The sequence below is a fragment of the Dendrobates tinctorius genome, unplaced genomic scaffold (assembly GCF_039654945.1).
Source record: "Dendrobates tinctorius isolate UK_male_01 unplaced genomic scaffold, ASM3965494v1 ptg000147l, whole genome shotgun sequence".
NCBI lineage: Eukaryota > Metazoa > Chordata > Amphibia > Anura > Dendrobatidae > Dendrobates > Dendrobates tinctorius.
Window position 1 is genome coordinate 22,998,818 of NW_027361814.1, and position 21,539 is coordinate 23,020,356.

Below are 21,539 nucleotides of genomic sequence, written 5' to 3' on the forward strand. Positions count from 1 at the left end.
CTGTATACTGACTGTAGCAAGCTGTTTTCCATTCCCTGTATATCACGAAAAAGATAAGCCATGGTGTTGACGACTACAAATGTTGGCCATGTCGATTAACCCTTTAGAAACCTCTGATATTTTTCATTTTTGCTCCTTAGCTTTCTCCTCCCCTTGTTCCAAGAGCCATATCTTTTTATTCTTCTATTGAGGGCTTGGGTTTTTTTTTTAGGACAAGTTGTAGTTTTGATTAACTGTATCCATTTCTCCACATAATCTAACAAAAATTGTGAAAAAAAAAAATTAAGTAGGTTAAAATGGTGAAAAAAAATAGTTTTTTTGGGTGTTTGTTTTCACTGCATACATTGTGCACTAAAACTGACCTGGTTATATGATTCTCCAGGTCAGTACAGCTATAGAAATATCAAACATGTACGGTTTAGTTTTTATGCATTTTAGTAGACAAAGTGGTTGTCCACCACTAGGACAACCCCTTCTCATAAACCATGCTTGACCCCGATAAAATAAAAAGCCTATACTCACCTCCTTTGCCGGCGCTATTCCCACGGTGTCAGCGCTCGCGGTCTCGGCGCTCCTGTGCAGTTGCATGTTACGTAGTGCTCGGCACTTAATCAGCGCTGGTATCACTGTCCCTGGCTTTGGACAAATTGAACATTAAGAGGAAGTCAGAGATCAGCTGCAGCCCGGACTTCCTCTTCATGTTCAATTTGTCTAAGATGGGAACAGTGATGCTAGCGCTGATTGGGCGCCAGGGTCACATGTCACAGCAACAACACAGGAGCCCCTGCGAGAGCGAGGGCCGACACCTTGGGAACAGTGCCAACACAGGAGGTATTAACTTTTTTTATTTTATTGGGGCCAAGCATGGAGTATGACAAGGAGTTGTCCAAGTAGTGGACAACTTCGTTAAAGAAATTAAAAACTTTGTAAAAAATATGATTTTGTTTCGACACTTGCTAGGCTGGTTTGACATTAGCATTTTTTGCGCAGCGGATCGTGCACATCCGTGCGCATGCATCATGCGCCCCTATGTTTAGCATGGTGTGCGCATGTTCTTGCGTTTGAATGCGTTCAGCTGCGTTTTCGTGAGCATGTGTTTTTTTCAGGTGTGCGTCTAGATGCGCCAGATGCAACCTGCTGCATTTTTGGGTCCGTCCAACGGCGTTAAAAAAACGCATGCGTTTGCTTGCGCACGGAATGCGTCAAAAAACCGCATTACAGTCTATGGGAACGCAGGCGTGCGCATGGACATGCGTATGCCTGCATTTGCATGCGCATGTGTTTTAAGGGTAAAAACATGTCTACACAATGGAGAGCGAATGCGCATAAAAACCGCAAGCGCATGCAAAAACGCATGATACGTTTTTGCATGCGTTTCTATTGCGCACGATACGCTGTGAAAAAAACGCTAATGTGAAATTAGTTTAGTACCGTAATGTTCTCATTTTTTCCTCTGTTTAGCTGAGTCAGGGCTTGTTTTTTTGCGGCGAAGCTGATGTTTTTATTTATACCATTTTGGGGTTATATATGATATTTTTATTGCTTTTTATTGTATTTTATTTTAGGAAAGTCTAGAAATCATAACAATAACCCTGATTTTTTTTTGTCTTTTTGCCATTTAGTGTACAGTTTAAATACTTTTATATTTTAAGAAAATCAGACTTTTTTGAAAACCAATGAAACCAAATATGTTGTTTTATTTTATTTTTTTTATGAGAAAACAAAAGGGTATATAAAGTTTTCGATATTTTATAATTTTTTTTGTTATGTTGTTTTAAAACAGGTTTTTGAATTATTCTTAAGTCTCCTTAGGAAACCTGACCCTGCGATCTTTCAGCTGATTATACTAGACTGTAGTATTTGTAGTATATAGTACATCGGTGCAAATGAAGCAAATCTACTGCACTGCACCTTAGGGTTCCTTGGCCCCCAGACCGCCTATATTTTTAATGTACTGAACATACAGCCCCATGGGGTTGTTTGGACCACCAATATCTCCACAGGTCTAATCACCAAACAAGACCCCTGGGCATCTGTGGTGCTGCAAAATAAGTAGAGCCACAAGGGTCCAGTTAGTAGGCTAGAAAACTATGCATGTAATAATAAGTCTATCATTAACCTATAAACTCAAAACTACCTGACAGAATACTGGAAAATGTTTTATTTTTCTAAAACATGTAAAATTACAGGCTGAATCGGAGACTCATTTTGCTTTTGTTTCCATGACAACGAGGCCCGCTAACAGTTCAGTGTCATCACCGGTGACATTAGCCATTATAAAAACTCGTCAAGCATATTTAGAAAAATTCGGAGTCTGATTGATTCCTATGGGGCTCAATCTCCTCAACTTCCAGACGGAAGAGTTAAGAGTTGTCATGGGGATGATGCTACTGAAGATCTTCTGTTAGACACCTGTAACTTTAAATTGGTTGTCACATAAACAACATATATAACCTATCTAGAGGATAGATAATAAATAACATCCGGACCCCACTAATCATGACAACAGAGAACACAATTGCATCTCCCCCTGTGTGACTGGAGCTGGGGATTATGAGATCACTGCTCCATTACAACCTTTAGGATGGGCTGTCACACCTCTTCACTACAGCTCCATTCACACAGGACCCCCCAACTTTGTGATATGTGGCAGTCAAACACCCAGTTTTCAAATATTTCTAATGTACCTTGAGGAGAAGGGACATATATTGTTTATGACACAACACCTTTAAAGTTGGATTTTCTGAAGTTTGACAGTTATGCTCTATCCATGAGAGAGGGGATAACTTCCTGACCGCTGGGGCCCCCAATGATCCTGAGATCTTTGGATCTAAGCTGCACAATTGATTTAGAATCATCCAGCAACTATAGGGGTTAAAATGGTTATAGCAGACAGGGAGCGGTTAGCTCAGCCCCAGGAAATATTCTGAAAGTTATTACTTTGTCCTGGACATCCTCGAGTAAGAAGTATGCTATAGAGTCTCCTGTCAGACTGAAGTCAAACAAGCTGTATAGACCAGTTCTTCCTAGGAAGCGATTGCTGTAATCACAGAACCAGTCAAGGCAGCCAAGAGCATCTTTATTACCTCAAGATAGAAGTTAGAGAGCTATAGCACCGGACTCATCCCCCTCCGCCCACCTCCCTGCATGAGCAAGGTACAGTTCTGCTTAGGTTAAGACACTGTGTGTGAAGAGACGTTATCTGTGAAGAGAATCTTCATATATGTTGATGAAGCATTGCATGAAGAGAAGTGATTCTGTGTACTGAAAAAGAAAGCTTGAATAAAACCCCTGTGATCAACTTCAGATCAGGATTGTGTCATGTTAATACCCAGCACTGCCGTCAGCACTTAGACAGGAGTGTGTGGCTGCATGTATTTCTATGCCGCCTCACACTCCGCTCCCGAGTGCCGGTGGCAGTGCCGTGTATTAACATACGAGACACGTCCGAGTTTCTTGCATGTGTGATCCTGGCCAAATGCAGAGATTGGCGATCTTAAACGGTCATATTATGAATTAAAGGAGCGACAGTGCACATCATTGAGCACAACTCCGTTCACATGGGGTTTTTCAGAGTCTCAATTACCAGGTATCAAGCGAGGAGACTCCCAGTGATTAGAATTTTTCACCTACTCTTTAAATAGGAAATAATTTCCAAACTTGAGAATGCCACTTTATGGCATATTACTGTTTTTTCATTCCTGCACATTTTTTCTGCATTTTAATTTCACTTCTATATGATGTCGTACCGTTAATTACATTTTTGATTATCATTCGATTCATTTAACATTCATGGTCTGCTCACAAGGAGTAATCTGACCTTGATTTTTCTGGCTGAAAAAATCCACGTCTAAAAATTGCTAATAAAAGATGTCGTTTTTGACAACGTTGTATAAGAAACTGTGTTTTTTTTTATGTTGTTTTGACATGTGTTTAAATGTGTTTTTTTATGCGCTTTTACTTACAAGGATGTGTTTATGCTGAGTTATTTACCAAGTATGTTCTTCTGCCACAATCTAAAATTGCTCAATCTAAAACTGAAAATTACATCTAAAATTACATCTAAAAATTAAAATACTGCTTCCAATATTTTTTGAATAGTGTTTGATGCCGATTATGGATCAGATCTGCTAAGAAAGTCTTACAAAAAAAAAAAACTGTGTGAGCGTACCCCAATATTAGGTATAGCAATAAGGGGTGTTTTCTTGTATGTTTCGGCTGCAAACATTTTGTGAAAAGACATATGAGAAAACGAAGATGGAGCTGTGTGTTTTTCCCAGATTTCCTTTCTGAAAACAAGCCAAAGATTTGACAGGATGCTTTTACTAACACGCCTTGAAAAATTTATGTATAAACACAACTATAGGCACGTTTTCTCATTCAAATGAATGGGAAGTTGGTTGGAAGCAGATTTACAATGTATTTATTTTTAATGTGAATTTTGGCACACAAAAACTGCATGAGGAAGAAACTGAGTGTGAACATACCCTTAGAAATATCTACTATATAATCGTCTAATTCTGTCTGTCTGTCTGTTTGTAACAGAAATCCCGCGTCGCTGATTGGTTGCGCCGGCCGGGCACGACCAATCAGCGACAGGCGCAGTCCAGCCGCGAATTGGTGCAGAATTCGAACGACTCACGCCACCGCTACCATCGGGAGATCTGTGACGTTAGCTGCTGATCTCCCGATGGTTGCCGCGGGTCATCTCCTGCCGCACGGATTTGCCGCAATCAGCTATATTGGCGCAGAATTTAAAGGGGATCTGTCACCCCATTTTTGGCCTATCAGCTGCAGCCACCGCCATCAGGGGCTTATCTACAGCATTCTGTAATGCTGTAGATAAGCCCCCGATGTAACCTGAAAGATAAGAAAAAATTGTTAGATTATACTCACCCCGGCGTTCGGTCCGGTCCGATGGGTGTCGCCTTCCCGTTCGGCGCCTCCCATCTTCATACTTTATCTGCCCTGTTGAGGGTAGAGTAGAGTACTGCAGTGCGCAGGTGCCGGACCTCTCTGACCTTTCCCGATCCCTCAACAGGGCAGATAAAGTACGCATGCACAGGAGCCGAGGGAGAAGCAAGGAGGAGAACATCATCGTATGAAGATGGGAGGCGCCGGACCGGACCACGACACCCACCGCCCCCGCCCCCCGGTGAATTTAATCTTACGTGTTTTTCTTATTTTTCTGCTTTTATTGGGGGCTTATCTACAGCATTACAGAATGCTGTAGATAAGCCCCTGATGGCGGTGGCCCCAGCTTATGGGGTAAAAATGGGGTGACAGGTTCCCTTTAAATAAACTACATACATATTCTAGAATTCCCGATGCGTTAGATTCAGGCCACCATCTAGTCAATGTATAACAGCACACATTAAAAAGAGAAGAAAGGTAAACCGTGGTTATTTCTCCGTACCTTGGTTTTATCAAACAGAGCGTGGTTATCCAGCATCATCTTTTTCTCCTGGGTAGCATATCTCCGTAAATCTCGCTCAAACTGCTGTTACGGAAAAACAAAGAATACATTTCATTTTTCTTATAGCTATTGTATTGCTTATCGAAGGCGGTAATATGATGAGTTCCCAGCAAACAAATGTCACTGAGTATACAATTTCTCCTTTCGCAGTATTGGAACGGGCGTATTAGGAAAGAGGTTTTGATTATAGATGGGCATATAAAATCGGCTTAAATACCTGATAAACTGTCTGAGCTCTGTATTAAAATAATTGGCCTGCGAGGATTATCACTTGACAAGACCATGCGCCTCTTCACTCTTAATTTAGAACATTAAAGAGCAGCAATCTGAGGGGAACTGCAGTTAGTTCATGCATTTTAATCCCATCTCATATCTACTTTATGCGTTTCCTACAAGGCTTAGAAATAAATGAGAATGAAGGAGCGATGCTATTACTTGGCCAAATAAATATTTTTTTCATAACGGACTATTCATTTGCATGCAAATTTCAATTTTTTAAAGAGAAGTTGTTCTTACAGTGTTCTTTTTTTTTTTACAAACATCGGAATGAAAACATTTAGAGGGGCTGTCCACTTATTGGCACATTTTTATAACTTAAATGCATGTATTTTGGGCTAAAATTAGTTTTTAAAAGTAGGTTTCGTAAAAGACTTTTTACAACTTCTGCTTTCTGCAGCCTTTGTGTTGCACTGCGTGTTGCTGGATGCAGAATGAGTTAACTGAGAATCCATCAGTCAGCTGGTGGCAATACTTATCTGTATTTTTCGGATCTCCCTTCTGATTTATAACTACCGACCAAATCAAAGTCGAATGTGCAGCAAAACAGAGCGCTTGTGAAAGTCAAATGGCGCAAAACAATTTACTAAACCCAATTGCATAAATGATTTTTAGCCCCAAATATGTTTATTTAAGTGAAAAATGAATAACCCTTTTAAACAATTCTGGAGATTGACGGTACAGCGTTTCCATGAGAAAGTGTTATAAATTTGTGACCCCATGACAAAACTTCATATGCCAGTTTTCTGGAAGTTTCATATTATTACATTTGGACTGAGCAATTTGTCAAATATTTTTATTCTAAAAAAAATGAAAGTTGGATTGAAATTGGTTGTTATGATGCCTGATGTCATCACAATAATTCTCCAGTATTCGAGAACAGATTAATTAGTACTAAAGTTGCCATTTTTACTTTAATAGGGCCCAATGTTCTCTTCCCTCACCTCCACCCCAATAAAACTTACTTTCCTAACTTATTACATATACCTTATTACACATTTTATACCAGGTAGTTAAGCATTTCTGTATTATCCCAGGGTTTCTAGTGTGGCTTTGTGATTCATACATATGAAACTATATGGACACATGTATTGGCACACCTATACAATAAACCTACATGATCTTTGTAACTCACTCATACATGGGTAAATGGGCATAATAAAGACTACAACACAGACAAGCTGCACCTACGCCCTACTGGTCACAGTACAGACTAAACAATCCCTAGCCACACTTTTAAAGAACACCACCTCAGACCTTGATTCCTAAAAGGCCATTGAGGGGTTTCTCGTACGTGCTGAGGAATCAGAGCAGAGGCCACTGTGCACAGCTAACCAGCGGAGGGAAAGTGTTCAGAGGGATGCGAGGACCGGGGTTAGGAAACTTAAAGCAGGTACATGAAGGGGAAATAAGGAGGATAAATGAATGAAACAAGAATAATTTCCCACTAACCTAACTGAGGAGAAAGGAAAGGTGCTGGGAAGACATACAAACAAACACACAACAGAAAAAACAAACAGAAAAAAAGTGGTATTTTCAAAGCAAGGAAAATGTCTTTGCTGAAAAGCTGAAACTCCTTACTACTAATCTATTTAGCAGTATATCCAGCAAGGAAGTGCAGTGAAGAGAGAATATATATAGCCCAACCCAGAACATGATAGGTCAACCAAAACTGGATGATTAATACCTGAAGAGCAGCAAATCCATAAATTAAAAATAGACAATAGTGCATCAGCATATGGACAAGGATGAAGAGGGCAATAGCTCAGCAAACAGGAGAACTTCCACAGAGGAAGAGGTCACCAGATTGAATCCCCAAACAAAGGCATAACAATCTTTTATGACATCCCTTTCTAAAGCCATACTTATTAATATGGAGTTGGTCCCATCTTTGTAGCTATAACAACTTTCATTCTCCCTGGAAGACTTTATACAAAATTTCCAATGATGTCTGTAGGATTTTTTGCCTATTCATCCAGAAGAGCATTTGTGAGGTCAGATATTGAGGTTGGAGAAGAAGCCAGGCTCACAGCCTCTGATCTAGTCCCAAAGGTGTCTGATGGGGCTGAGGTCCGGCTTCTGCGCAGCCAGTCAAGTTCTTCCACATTAAACGCCATCAACCAGGTCTTCATGGACCTTGCTTTGGCCACTGGGATGCAGTTACAGTATATAGAACAGAAAAGGGCCTTCCCCAATCTGTTACCAAGCTGGAAGTTACAATTGTGCAAAATGTTTTGTTTGTTAAGGCATTAAGATTTCCATTCACTAGGACTAAAAGTTTTAGGCCATTTCCCCCAAAAAATCCATAGCATTACCAAACCCAGACACGTCCTCCAGATGCCAGATAGCATAATAATCACACTAAAGAACTTATTTCCCCTGCTCCAGAGTCCTGAGATGGCTGGTTTATCTGATGCTTGACATTGTGATTGATGGTGTAAGGCTTGCATTCAGTTGCTCAGCCATAAAGGAACCCATTGTTTTTGTCCTGGTGTTAATACCATGTAGCGACTTTTCTGCCCTCTGGTGCTCAGCACTTGGTAACCCCATTCTATTACTGTACTTTACCAGCCTGACATTGGCTTTTACAGTTAGGTCCATATAGACTTGGACAGAGACAACATTTTTCTAATTTTGGTTCTAGACATTACCACAATGAATTTTAAACAAAACAATTCAGATGCAGTTGAAGTTCAGACTTTCAGCTTTCATTCGAGAGTATCCACATTAAAATTGGATGAAGGGTTTAGGAGTTTCAGCTCCTTAACATGTGCCACCCTGTTTTTAAAGGGACCAAAAGTAATTGGACAGGAGGAGTAGAATTGAGGGAGGAGTAGATAAGAGGGGAGTAGAAAGGAGATCTTTTGAGGATTGGAGTTTGCTTGCAGGTAAGTATCAGGAGACTATGCTACAGCTAGAGCAAACAGTTTATGGTTAGCTTTGTGTGCCATGGTTAGAGTTTTGAACTGGAGTCTCTGGGCAGTGGAGAGCCAGTGAAGGGATTGACAAACAGCAGAGGCCGGGGAACAGTGGGGGTACAGGTGGATTAGTCAGGCAGCAGAGTTTAGGGTTGATTGGAGGGGTGCGAGAGAGTTATAAGGGAGGCCAGAGAGCAGGAGGTTGCACTAGCCGAGGCGGGAGATGATGAAAGCTAACACTAGTGTTTTTTGCAGATTCTTGATTAAGGAATGTGAGGATCTGGGAAATATTTTTGAGTTGTAGTCGGCAAGAGGTAGAAAGGGCTTGGATATGTGGTTTGAAGGTGAGAGCAGAGTGAAGGGTTCCTCCGAGGCAGCAAGCTTGCGGAACTGGGGAGAGTGAGCAGCCATTGACTTTGATATATTGATCTGTTGGGGAGGTCGAGTGAGATGGGAAATAGATTATGAAATCTGTTTTGTCCATGATAAGTTTTAAAAATCTAGCTGAGAAGACGGATGAAATAGCGGACACACATTGTGGGATTCTGTTTAGTAAGGAGGTGATATCTGGTCCAGAGAGATAGATCCGTGTGTCATCAACATAGATATGATACTGAAAGCTATGGGACTCTATGAGCGGTCTCAGGCCAAAGATGTAGATGGAGAAGAGCAGGGGTCCTAGAACTGAATCTTGGGGGACAGTAACAGATAAGTGGCAAGATGAGAAGGTGGTCTGTGAGTGGGAGACGCTGAACGTCTGTGATGCCAATGGATGAGACAATCTGTTGTAAGAGGGAAGGGTCCACTGTGTTGAAGAAGGAAGAGGACAGAGTAATATCGATTGGATTTGGCGGTTTGTAGGTGATTGGAGATAGGCGATTGGTGACTTAAATCAGGGCATTTTCAGAGGAATGATGCAATCGAACACCAGATTGAAAGCGGTCAAAGAGGGAGAAGTGAGCAGACTGTTTAAGATGGATGTGTTGTTACAGTAGTTTTGAGGCAGGAAATATGGGGGATAGCTAGACAGAGAGGAAAGGCCAATGGAGGACTTTCTGAGGATGGGTGTGATCGAGGCATGTTTAAAGCATGAGGAGAAGACACCAGTTGTTAGCGATAGTTTGAAGAGATGGGTTAGTGTTAGAAAGAAGACAGTAGTGAGGTTTGGGATTGGCTCAAGTGCACAGGTGGTGAGATGTGATCTTGAGAGTAAAGAGGAAAGTTGATCTTCCGTAATGCAGGAGAAGCTGGTTTTGAAGGAGGGCAGTGTAGTTATGAGGAGGGGCTGTGGTGACTGTAGGCCAAAGCTTTCACTGATGTCAATCTTCTTCTTGAAGAATAAGGCAAAGTCTTCACCTGAGATGAGAGGAGAGGGAGGAGGTGTTGGAGGATGGAGAAGAGCATTGAAAGTGTTGAATAACTGTTTAGGATTGTGAGACAGGTAGAATATGAGAGAAGATAAGTATATTTGTTTTGCTGAAGTGAGTGTGGACTTGAAAGTAGTGAGGGACTATTTGAATGTGATGAAGTACTCATTGGAATGGGATCTTTTCCATCTCCACTCTGCAACCCTGGAAGTCCACCTCAGTTCTTTAGTCAGGCTGGTGTGCCAGGGTTGCCTGTTGATTGTGCAAGCTTTGGTATGTGTGAGGGGGCCACCGATTAAAGAGCAACAGCTGTTGCGGTGTTATATAGAGGCAAAAGCATCCCCATTGTGTAAGAAACCTTTGTCTGCAAGAGGGAGAAGGTGAGTGTAAATCACGGTGATTGAGATTTCTGCAAGGGTGTGCAAGTTTGTGCAATGGGGATCGTGCATCTGGAGAGGAGAGGGAAGAGAATGTGAGTAGGTTGTGGTCAGACATGGGAAGGGGTGAGTTAGAGAGGTTAGATAAGGGAAAGAGGCAGGTAAAGATGAGGTCCAGTGTGTGGCCATCTTTATGAGTGGCTGGGTAAGACCATTGAGCAAGGCAGAAGAAGGAGGTGATAGTTAGAAGCTTGGAGACAGCTGAGTGAAAAGTGTCAATGGGGAAATTGAAGTCACCTATAATGATAGTGGGGATGTCAGCATAAAAGAAATTAAGTAGCCAGGTGGTGAAGTGATCAAAAAAGGCAGTGAATGGCCCTAGGGGGCAGTAAATGATAGCCAGTTGGAAGTTGGATGGGTAGTAGATGCGCACAGAGTACACCTCTAAAGAAGGGAGAGTAACGGAGAGTGGCAGTGGAATTTGCGTGAAGGAGTAAGTATCTGACAGGAGAAAAAAAACTCCACCACCATGTTGCTGCTGGGTCGTGGGGTATGAAAAAGATGGAATCCACCATTATAACTAAGTAGGACCTTATCCCTTCCACAGTACATACTAAGCCTTCAGGCACAAGCAAAGCTCAGGAGAACAAGAGTTCATCCATAAGGCATTCCTTGTTGGTAGATGACTTATACACTTTTTGATTAAAAACAGTTAACTAATTAGCAGTACCTCACTTTGTTATGTCTGTAGAAATAGTAGAGTCTATGTATCCATTTAATGAAGTGTGCGGATGCAGCTTGTTGGCATGCTCATCTTTAGTCCCAGAGGATTACTGTGCTCAGTGCAGCATTTCTGTTCCTTCATTTTTGCAATCGGTGGTTGTCCCAACACTTAGACCCCCTAACATTAAAAACATCTGACATAGCTGAATATTTTATCCTGGAGTGCTCAAAGAAGGGTTACTGAGTACCACATTGTCCATGGTTATGGAAGACAAAGCAGCATTTATCTCTTTTGAGAAAGTCTGTAACTTGTTAGGGGTTGAATGGGGTTAAAACCACAAAGGATTCTTAATAAGTGGTGGTCCCCTCATCTAAACCCCATCTTTAGTTAAAGTAGAGACCCACTGCAAAGAATTTCTCTCTAAAAGACCTATTTTGTCTGAGCATTAGATGGACAGTCTATTGAATTAGCAGCAGTCAATGTTTATATGGTATGTTCATTTTCCAGAAAATGGGGCTAAGGTAGGTAATGGATAAAAATAAGAAAATAATCATTACTTACTGATTTAGCCGCTGATGCTAAACCACTTCTTCTCTGTTGTAACGCTTATGTCCCATCCTCAAAACATCACTGCCTCAGCTAATTACTGGCCACAGTGGTCTCTTGCTGTCTTTCTCTGCATGTATGCCGAGGCCAAACATGATTTGTGATGCAATTATTCAGAAAAATGTAATTATTCATAAACTATGTTTAGAAATGTTTTTGCATTTTAATTTTTTTATAGTATTATCTACCTTCTGTAAAATGTTCTATATATGTGTGTGTATATATATATATATTATATATCTCGTAAGGTTTCAGATCTCTGGTAACAGCTTGGATGCACACCAGCATAGGATTTTCAGAGTTTTTATATCAAAATAGAAAAAGCTTTATTGTCCATCAGAAACATTACAGCTCCAAAACGTAAGCAGCTTTTTCTCCAATACATATGCATAACATAAACAGTCCTTTCTTCAGGCACAATGAAACAGTGCAAGTGTATTAGCCTCATCAATCTCTATATTCCTGGCTGTAGCAGCTCAAGTAGTTTTAAATGCTTTGACCAGACAAACACACCTCTATTCAGCTCGACCACAACTCAATATAGGGACAAGCTTTTCCACCCAAGCTCTTTTGATTGCCCCTAAATCCCAGACCCAAAATCCAGTTAAATTAAATCTCTCTCAGTAACCTAGTGTAATTGGCCCAGACTTTACATTACCATGACCAACCACCTCAATGACACATATCTGCCATCCAGGACCTTATCTCCTGCTTTCTTATAATTTATATATTTTACAATTTGCTCTACAATCAAGCGCTAAATAGTAGAAATTATCCACTCATATTGCAAACACATAGCAATAAATAAAATAATAACCAAAAAAATGTACTTTGTTCATAAAATGATTTAATTTGGCCAATAATGAGTAAGAAATATGATAAAGAAGAAAGCATTCATTGAAGATTTGTGTTTCAAGGTGAAAACCCCATTTAAAATGCAATTAATTAGTTGAATATTATAACCTCTTGATATGAAGGAGTCAGAGGATTGTAGATTCCTGTAGGCAGTCCAGGGAGCAGAACTACTGTAGATGATAATGATGGATGGTGTGTCACGGAGGCAGGAGAATCACTGCAAGACAATGAATTAATGTTTGCTCAGGGAAAATTAAACTTCCGTGATGAAAGTAATTATGAAGTTTGTGATAATGGTGATGGGTATAAGGTATAATGATTATGCTGCTATTTGCAAAATTGACTTTCAACAGCAATTCAAGGAACACAAGATGAGGATTAGCGGACTTTGATGGTATAACCAAAAGGAAACTCTTGGGTCAAAATGCAAAATCAGTAGCAAAGGCCCAAATATAGTACATTTTTTCCTGTACTGGCTCTCTAAAATGGATCAGAGAACTTTACGCTCTAGAGCCTGGTTCTGACTGCAACCACTGCACCTCCTATATATAAATCACTGAGTAGTATACATTTAGTCAGTAGTAGGAGCTTTTTTATTTGGCAATAAAGGGGTTAAATGCCCATATCAGAAGACATAATGCAGTGCTTTTGTTGGAGTATACAACAGCTGTAAGCATATACTGAGAGACTGTCTTGTGCCCACAGTAGATATGGCTGTCTTTAACCCCTTCGCAACCTTGGTACTTTACATTTTTGCATTTTCGCTTTTTGCTCCTCTTCTTCCCAGAACCATATCTTTTTTTATTTTTTCATCAAAATGGCAATGTGAGGGCTTGTTTTTCGTGAGACGAGTTGTACTTTTGAACTACACCATTGGTTTTACCATATAGTATATCGGAAAACGATAGCAGATCAGCAATGACAAAAACAGGGGTTTCCTGCCAACTCATTGGTACCCCACGATCATGTTACAGGTGTGCCAATAGGTTGAGCTACTGATCCACATCTGATTTGTGCGAGTTAAATGTCGCTGTCTGAGACTGGCAGCGGCATTTAACATGTTAACAGCATGAGTGGATCGCGATTCCCCCAGCGGCTGTTGGTGGCAGACCACGGGTTGATCAGACCAGCTGTCATGTGCTTGAAAACATGTGGGTTCAGCACCGGAGCCAGTACCAAATGCTGGGATATGACCTATCATGTACCTATACATCATAAGTTGTGAAGGGGTTAAGAAACTATTTCATCTTCTCACTCAGGGCACTTGTCCTCTGCCTCTTGCCTTCTTGCTAGCTGAGGGAGGATGTGGCCCTGAAGATGAAGGTTCAGGTGGCAGTGTGGCCTACAAGTTGGCATCAATTTGCTATTCTTCATGCTGAAAGCAGTTACAGGACTTAAGGAGCACAGGGGCATTGAATTTGGTCATATCCAGCAATACGGCCATCTTCAGAGTGGCGCTTGTAAGTTTTATAGCAAACAGTTTGCAAACTCCCGCTACTGGTCTGAGGTGACCGGTAACCGCAGCAATGAGAAGGAAACTATAGAGTTTAAAACCCTGCTGCTTTTGAAAACAGAGAGGACTTGTAATAAGGTGGTAAAATGGAAAGTTATTTTTACAAGCACTTTCCAATTTGATCAATTTAATAAGCCAATAGTGTATAGGAGTGTCCTGCGGAAACCCAGTCAGCCCTACTATGCAGACAGGAGACTGAAGTTCCACTGTAACTTGGGCTAATGCACCATCCTTAGTTTCAGGTGAAATAATGAAAAAAATAATGTTTTAATATATTAAAATGCTCCCCTCCCCCCCCATAAAAAAGTATTTAGAGCTCTTACAGTGTGAGAAATAAAAAACATTTAAAAAAAATTGATTAGCTTAAAAAGTGTCACTTCCAATCTGAATCTTTCTTTCTAGCCCTGCCTCCATTAAAACAATTATCCAATGTATACAAATAATTTCAACTTAAAGAGAAAAACTATTTTTTTGGCTGTACTTTGTGGTCATAAAAAAAGGAAAATAAAATAAAAGAGGTGAAAATAGATATTTTTTTGCATTTTCCACTGATATCAGCAAAATAAATAAAATTAAGCCCCATATATCTTGAAAAATATAGAGAACTATGTTTTGGACCACACTCCCTTGAAAGTCATAGAATTAGAAAAATTCATATTTTCTGTAAATTATTATCTGTCTGCTGGCTTATGTAACCATTCAGACCAGCTGGTCCTTCTCAAAGAGTCCAGAGGGGGTGATGAAGTTCTATAAAATAAATCTATCCATCTGTGTATCTATTTATGTCATATCTATCTATCTATCTATCTATCTATCATTCATCTAATCTATCTATTATCTATCTAATATCTATCCCATAACTATATATCTCATATCCAAGGGGTGCATGCAGTGTGGGGTGCACGCATCCCCTCAGCAAAGCATCCCAGAAGCTAAGCATTCTGAAAAAGCAGTTAATCCATGGCAACGAATTAACATCCATCTTCTCTCTTCACACAGGTACAACTCCCCACCTCTGTTTGCTGTCTCATCTGCTGCAATATATTCTAATGGTTCAACTCCCCACCTCTGCTTGATGTCTCATCTGCTGCAATATATTCTAATGGTACAACTCCCCACCTCTGTTTGCGGTCTCATCTGCTGCAATATATTCTAATGGTACAACTCCCCACCTCTGTTTACGGTCTCATCTGCTGCAATATATTCTAATGGTACAACTCCCCACCTCTGTTTGCTGTCTCATGTGCTGCAATATATTCTAATGGTACAACTCCCCACCTCTGTTTGCTGTCTCATGTGCTGCAATATATTCTAATGGTACAACTCCCCGCCTCTGCTTGCTGTCTCATGTGCTGCAATATATTCTAATGGTACAACTCCCCACCTCTGCTTGCTGTCTTGTGCTGAAATATATTCTAATGAACTCTGATTATTGAATATTTGCTATAATTTATCTGTAGCATTGTAATTGGGATGATTTAGCGAATCCTGCTTTGAGCAGAGGGTTGGACCAGATGGCCCAGGAGGTCCCTTCCATCTCTACGATTCTATTCTACTCAGTACTTACTTTTGTATATCCATGGAATGGGCGTCACTGTAGAAACTATCTTTTGAAAGGTGTTATAGCATAGAAATAGAGGCAGGACAATTGTCTTTGATCATCTATCTATTGTGTAGAGTGTAGAGCAAATGCTGCTAATTTATCCCAAGCCAGCTCCCACCATCCCTCTCTCCTGACCCTGTATTGTGGCCTATAAATTTAGAAGCATTCTAAGGGGTGCACGCAGTGTGGGGTGCATGCATCCCCTCAGCAAAGCATCCCAGCAGCTAAGCATCTAGAAAAAGCATACAATCCATGGCAGTTAGGGCAGGAGACAGGTAACCTACAATCTCCCTTTTAGCCATATGCTTTATTTCTATCCTCCTCTGTTCCCTTGCCATCCACATTCACCACCCCATCCCCCTCCATCACGTCTGATACACATCAGCCCCTCTATATTTCTCTCTCCCATGTACAACTCCTATGCACTTCTCACTTTCCCGAAAAACCTCAGCCCATCTTGCCCAAACACATTGCACAAAAAAACTTCTTACAATTCCAATAGCTACTTGCTCTTTATCTTCCTAATCCTAATGATTTCAGGGGACATCTCCCCCAACCAAGGTCCACCATCCCCCAACCTCAACACCTACCCTACCTCACATCGAGACCTTACTAACCTTATTAACATTTGTTGCACTTCTTCATCTCCTTCATTTAATTGTGCCCTCTGGAATCCATGGTCTGTATGTACCAAACTTCCTTTCCTGCACACCTACTTTATGACCAACTCTCTTAATCTGTTGGCCCTCACTGAAACCTGGATTCAGGATTCTGGCACTGTCTCCCCTGCTGCCATTTCCCATGGTGGCTTACAATTCTCCCATTCACCGAGACCCACAAACAGACCTGGTGGTGGAGTCGGCATACTCCTGTCCCCACAATGCACCTTTCAGGTCATCCCCCCCAGTTCCGCCACTCTCATTCCCTTCTTTTGAAGTCCACACCATCAGGCTCTTCCATCCCCTCTCCCTCAGAGTAGCAGTCATATATTGGCCCCCAGGCTCACCCACCCAATTCCTTTACCATTTCTTGTCCTGGCTGCCACACTTCATGTCCTCAGAACTACCAACCCTTATCCTGGGAGACTTCAACATCCCCATTAACAGCCCCACTTCCACATCTGCATCCCAGCTTCTATCACTAACCACTAGTGTTGAGCGATACCTTCCGATATCGTGAAATATCGGAACGGATTGGATCGGACCGATGCCCCAAAAATATCGGGCATCGCCGATTCCGATACCGGAAACCCATGCAAGTCAATGGGACACAAATATCGGAATTAAAATAAACCCTTTCTTTCCTTGCACATCCAGTTCGGGAGGGGGGAAGAGTGTGGGCGGTGCGTGGGCGGAGACTGTGCGTGTGTGTGCGGGCGGGGTCTGTACGGGCCTCTCGGGGGTCTGTGCGGGCCTGACGGGGGTCTGTGCGGGCCTGCCAGGGGTCTGTTCGGGCCTGCCGGGGGTCTGTGCGGGCTGCCGGGGGTATGTGCGGGCCTGCCGGGGGTCTGTACGGGCCTGCCGGGGGTCTGTGCGGGTTGCCGGGGGTCTGTACGGGCCTCTCAGGGGTCTGCGCGGGCCTGCCGGGGGTCTGTGCGGGCCTGCCGGGGGTCTGTATGGGCCTGCCGGGGGTCTGTGAGGGCTGCCGGGGGTCTGTGCGGGCTGCCGGGGGTCTGTACGGTCCTGCCGGGGGTCTGTACGGGCCTGCCGGGGGTCTGTGCGGGCCTGCCGGGGGTCTGTGCGGGCTGCCGGGGGTCTGTGCGGGCTGCCGGGGGTCTGTACGGGCCTGCCGGGGGTCTGTGCGGTCTGCCGGGGGTCTGTGCAGGCCTGCCGGGGGTCTGTGCGGGCTGCCGGGTGTCTGTGCGGGCCTGCCGGGGTTTGTGTGTGTGTGCAGGCATCGTCCGATGCGACTACAAGTTCCATCGGGTTATGCCTGCTACAATGACAGTGATTGACACATTAGCCAATGATGGGACAGTAGTAGTCCCATCATCTGGCTAATGTGTTGAATGTAAAAAAAAAAACAAAAAAACATATATACTACATACATACTACATATATACAACATACATGCATACTACATACATACTTCATATATACTACATTCATACAACATATACAACATACATACATACTACATACATACTACATTCATACAACATACATACTACATAATACATGCGTACTGTGATAAAACACTCCGGGATCGCCTTTGCTGGGGTCAAAGGTCACGTGCGTTCAGCATGAAACTCAGGCGCAGAGCTGGGATTCGTGTATAACTGACCCTGGGTCAGGTTTATTAACGGTGAAAGCAATGCAAAAGGAAATAAAACATAAAACAAATCCTTGCCTGTCCGGCACTAACTAAACAATGGACAACCTAACTACCAACTGGCGGGCTTCTCCCGTCCAGCCAAACCACAGTTGCAGTGGGCACTGCTTCCACTCACGTGTGTCTCTCACACAGACAGGCTCTCTGTGTTCCCAGGCTGAGACACTCACACAACCACCTGGCATCCTTTTATATCCACCTCCCATTATCCATTAGTAAGCAGGTGCGATACTGTCCAGACTAGGCCACATAGGAAAGGAATCTGGGCGAGATATACCTGCCCTTATCCACTATTCCCACATGATTCTCACATATCCCCCCCCTCTGCTCAGACCACTCTGGTCGAGCAATGACACCCGCCAAACAGTGCACTCGGGACAGGGCATCTGCATTCCCCATCTGTACCCCTGGGCGGTGCTCCACCGTAAAAGTGTAGGCCTGCAGGGCAAGGAACCACCGGGTCACCCGGCTATTCCGTTCCTTGTTCAAGTGCATCCACTTGAGAGGGGCATGGTCAGTGATCAGCCTGAACTTTCGGCCCACCAGGTAATATTTGAGGGCCTCTAGAGCCCACTTAATGGCGAGGCACTCTTTTTCTACGACTGCATACCTTTGCTCGTGTTTATTCAGCTTCCTGCTGAGATAGAGGACTGGGTGTTCCACTCCGTCCCTCACTTGTGAGAGTACGGCCCCGATACCGGTATCAGAGGCATCCGTTTGTACCACAAACTCGCTGCGGAAGTCCGGAGTCACCAGTACGGGCTGATAGCAAAGTGCCCGTTTTAGGCTATGGAAGGCTTCTTCAGCCGCTAAACTCCATTTAATCATGACGGAGTCTTTCCCTTTTGTAAGATCTGTCAGGGGGTAGCGATGGCTGCAAAATTGGGTATGAACCGGCGATAATAGCCGGCGATCCCCAGGAAGGCTTGCACCTGCTTCTTGTTGACAGGTTGTGGCCAGTCCTGAACCGCCTGAATCTTATCAACCTGGGGTTTAACAACACCCCTCCCAATTACATACCCCAAATACCGGGCTTCTTCTAGCCCGATGTGACATTTCTTGGGGTTCGCGGTTAGACCTGCCTCCCACAGGTCGTCAATCACAGCTTGTACTTTCTGGAGATGAGTCTCCCAGTCCAAGCTGTAAATGACAATGTCATCCAAATAAGCCGAAGTGTACCGCCTATGTGGCCTCAAGACTCGATCCATCAGTCTCTGGAAGGTCGCCGGTGCCCCGTGCAGTCCAAACGGCATATACACATACTGAAATAAACCTTCCGGCGTAGCAAATGCCGTCTTTTCTCTGGCAGCCTCAGCCAGAGGGATCTGCCAATACCCCTTTGTTAGATCTAGGGTCGTAATTAGAGTTGAGCGATACCATCCGATACTTCAAAGTATCGTATCGGATGGTATCGGCCGATCTTTAAAAAAAGTATCGGTATCGCCGATTCCGATACCGGAAGTCCCATTCAAGTCTATGGGACTTCCGGTATCGGAATAAGAAAAACCCTTTCCTGCCCTTGTACAGCCTCTCTGGGGTCTGTACGGGCCTTTCGGGGGGCTGTGCCGGCCTGCCAGGGGGTCTGTGCAGGCTCCGGTGGTCTGTGCCGGCCTGCCGGTGGTCTGTGCAGGCTCCGGGGGGCTGTGCCGGCCTGCCGGGGGGCTGTGCCGGCCTGCCGGGGGGCTGTGCAGGCTCCGGGGGGCTGTGCCGGCCTGCCGGGGCGCTGTGCCGGCCTGCCGGGGCGCTGTGCCGGCCTGCCGGTGGTCTGTGCAGGCTCCGGGGGTCTGTGCAGGCATCGTCCGATGGGACTACAAGTCCCATCGGGCGATGCCTGCTACCATGACAGTGATTGACACATTAGCCAATGATGGGACAGTAGTAGTCCCATCATCCGGCTAATGTGTTAAATGTAAAAAAAAAAAAAAAAATTACATGCTACATACATACAACATGCATACTACATACATGCTACATACATGCTACATTCATACTACATACTACATACATGCTACATTCATACTACATGCAACATACATACTACATATATACTACATACATACTACATGCTACATACATACTACATATATACTACATGCATGCTACATACATACTGCATGCATGCTACATACATACTGCATGCATGCTACATACATACTGCATGCATGCTACATACATACTGCATGCATGCTACATACATACTACATGCTACATATATACTACATGCATGCTACATACATACTACATGCTACATACATACCACATACATACTACATATATACTACATGCATGCTACATACATACTACATATATACTACATGCATGCTACATATATACTACATGCATGCTACATACATACTGCATGCATGCTACATACATACTGCATGCATGCTACATACATACTGCATGCATGCTACATACATACTACATGCTACATATATACTACATGCATGCTACATACATACTACATGCTACATACATACCACATACATACTACATATATACTACATGCATGCTACATACATACTACATATATACTACATGCATGCTACATACATACTACATGCTACATACATACTACATGCTACATACATACTACATACATACTACATATATACTACATACATGCTACATACATACTACATGCATGCTACATACATACTACATGCTACATGCATGCTACATACATACTACATATATACTACATGCATGCTACATACATACTACATGCTACATGCATGCTACATACATACTACATATATACTACATGCATGCTACATACATACTACATGCTACATGCATGCTACATACATACTACATATATACTACATGCATGCTACATACATACTACATGCATGCTACATACATACTACATACATACTACATATATACTACATACATACTACATACAATACATTCATACAATACATACATAGACATACAGTACATATAACATAGAGTAACATACTTACCAATACTTGTCACATTGTTCCCCGAAGCCATTGTCTTTCCGGAATAAATATTAACATAACAAACCACAAAAATACTCACCCACGATCCGAAGCAGTCCACGAGTGTGTCCCACGACGATCTTGGGTAGAGAACTGCAGCATCAGCTGTTGCTGCCGTTCTCTACGGGCTGCAGGAAACCAATGACGGAAGGTAGGTATCCTTCCGCACTGTATTCCTCCGCCACTTAAAAAAAAAAAAAGTCCCTAGTCTCACTTTATGCCATTGCTGTGTGGGAATTTCCCACACAGCAATGGCATAAAGTGAGACTAGGGACTTTTTTTTTTTTAAGTGGCGGAGGAATACAGTGCGGAAGGATACCTACCTTCCGTCATTGGATTCCTGCAGCCCGTAGAGAACGGCAGCATCATCTGATGCTGCCGTTCTCTACCCAAGATCGTCGTGGGACACACTCGTGGACTGCTTCGGATCGTGGGTGAGTATTTTTGTGGTTTGTTATGTTAATATTTATTCCGGAAAGACAATG

General features: G+C 42.9%; 1 protein-coding gene across 1 annotated transcript in view; it reads right to left on the minus strand.

Moving 5' to 3' along the window:
• The window catches only part of DNTT (DNA nucleotidylexotransferase), a 777,494-nt gene that overhangs the window by 144,630 nt on the left and 611,325 nt on the right, over nucleotides 1–21,539 (minus strand). Inside the window, exon 10 of the mRNA XM_073546529.1 lies at nucleotides 5,417–5,500. Coding sequence (XP_073402630.1) covers nucleotides 5,417–5,500 — 84 coding nt within the window. The remainder of the gene's footprint in view (nucleotides 1–5,416; nucleotides 5,501–21,539) is intronic.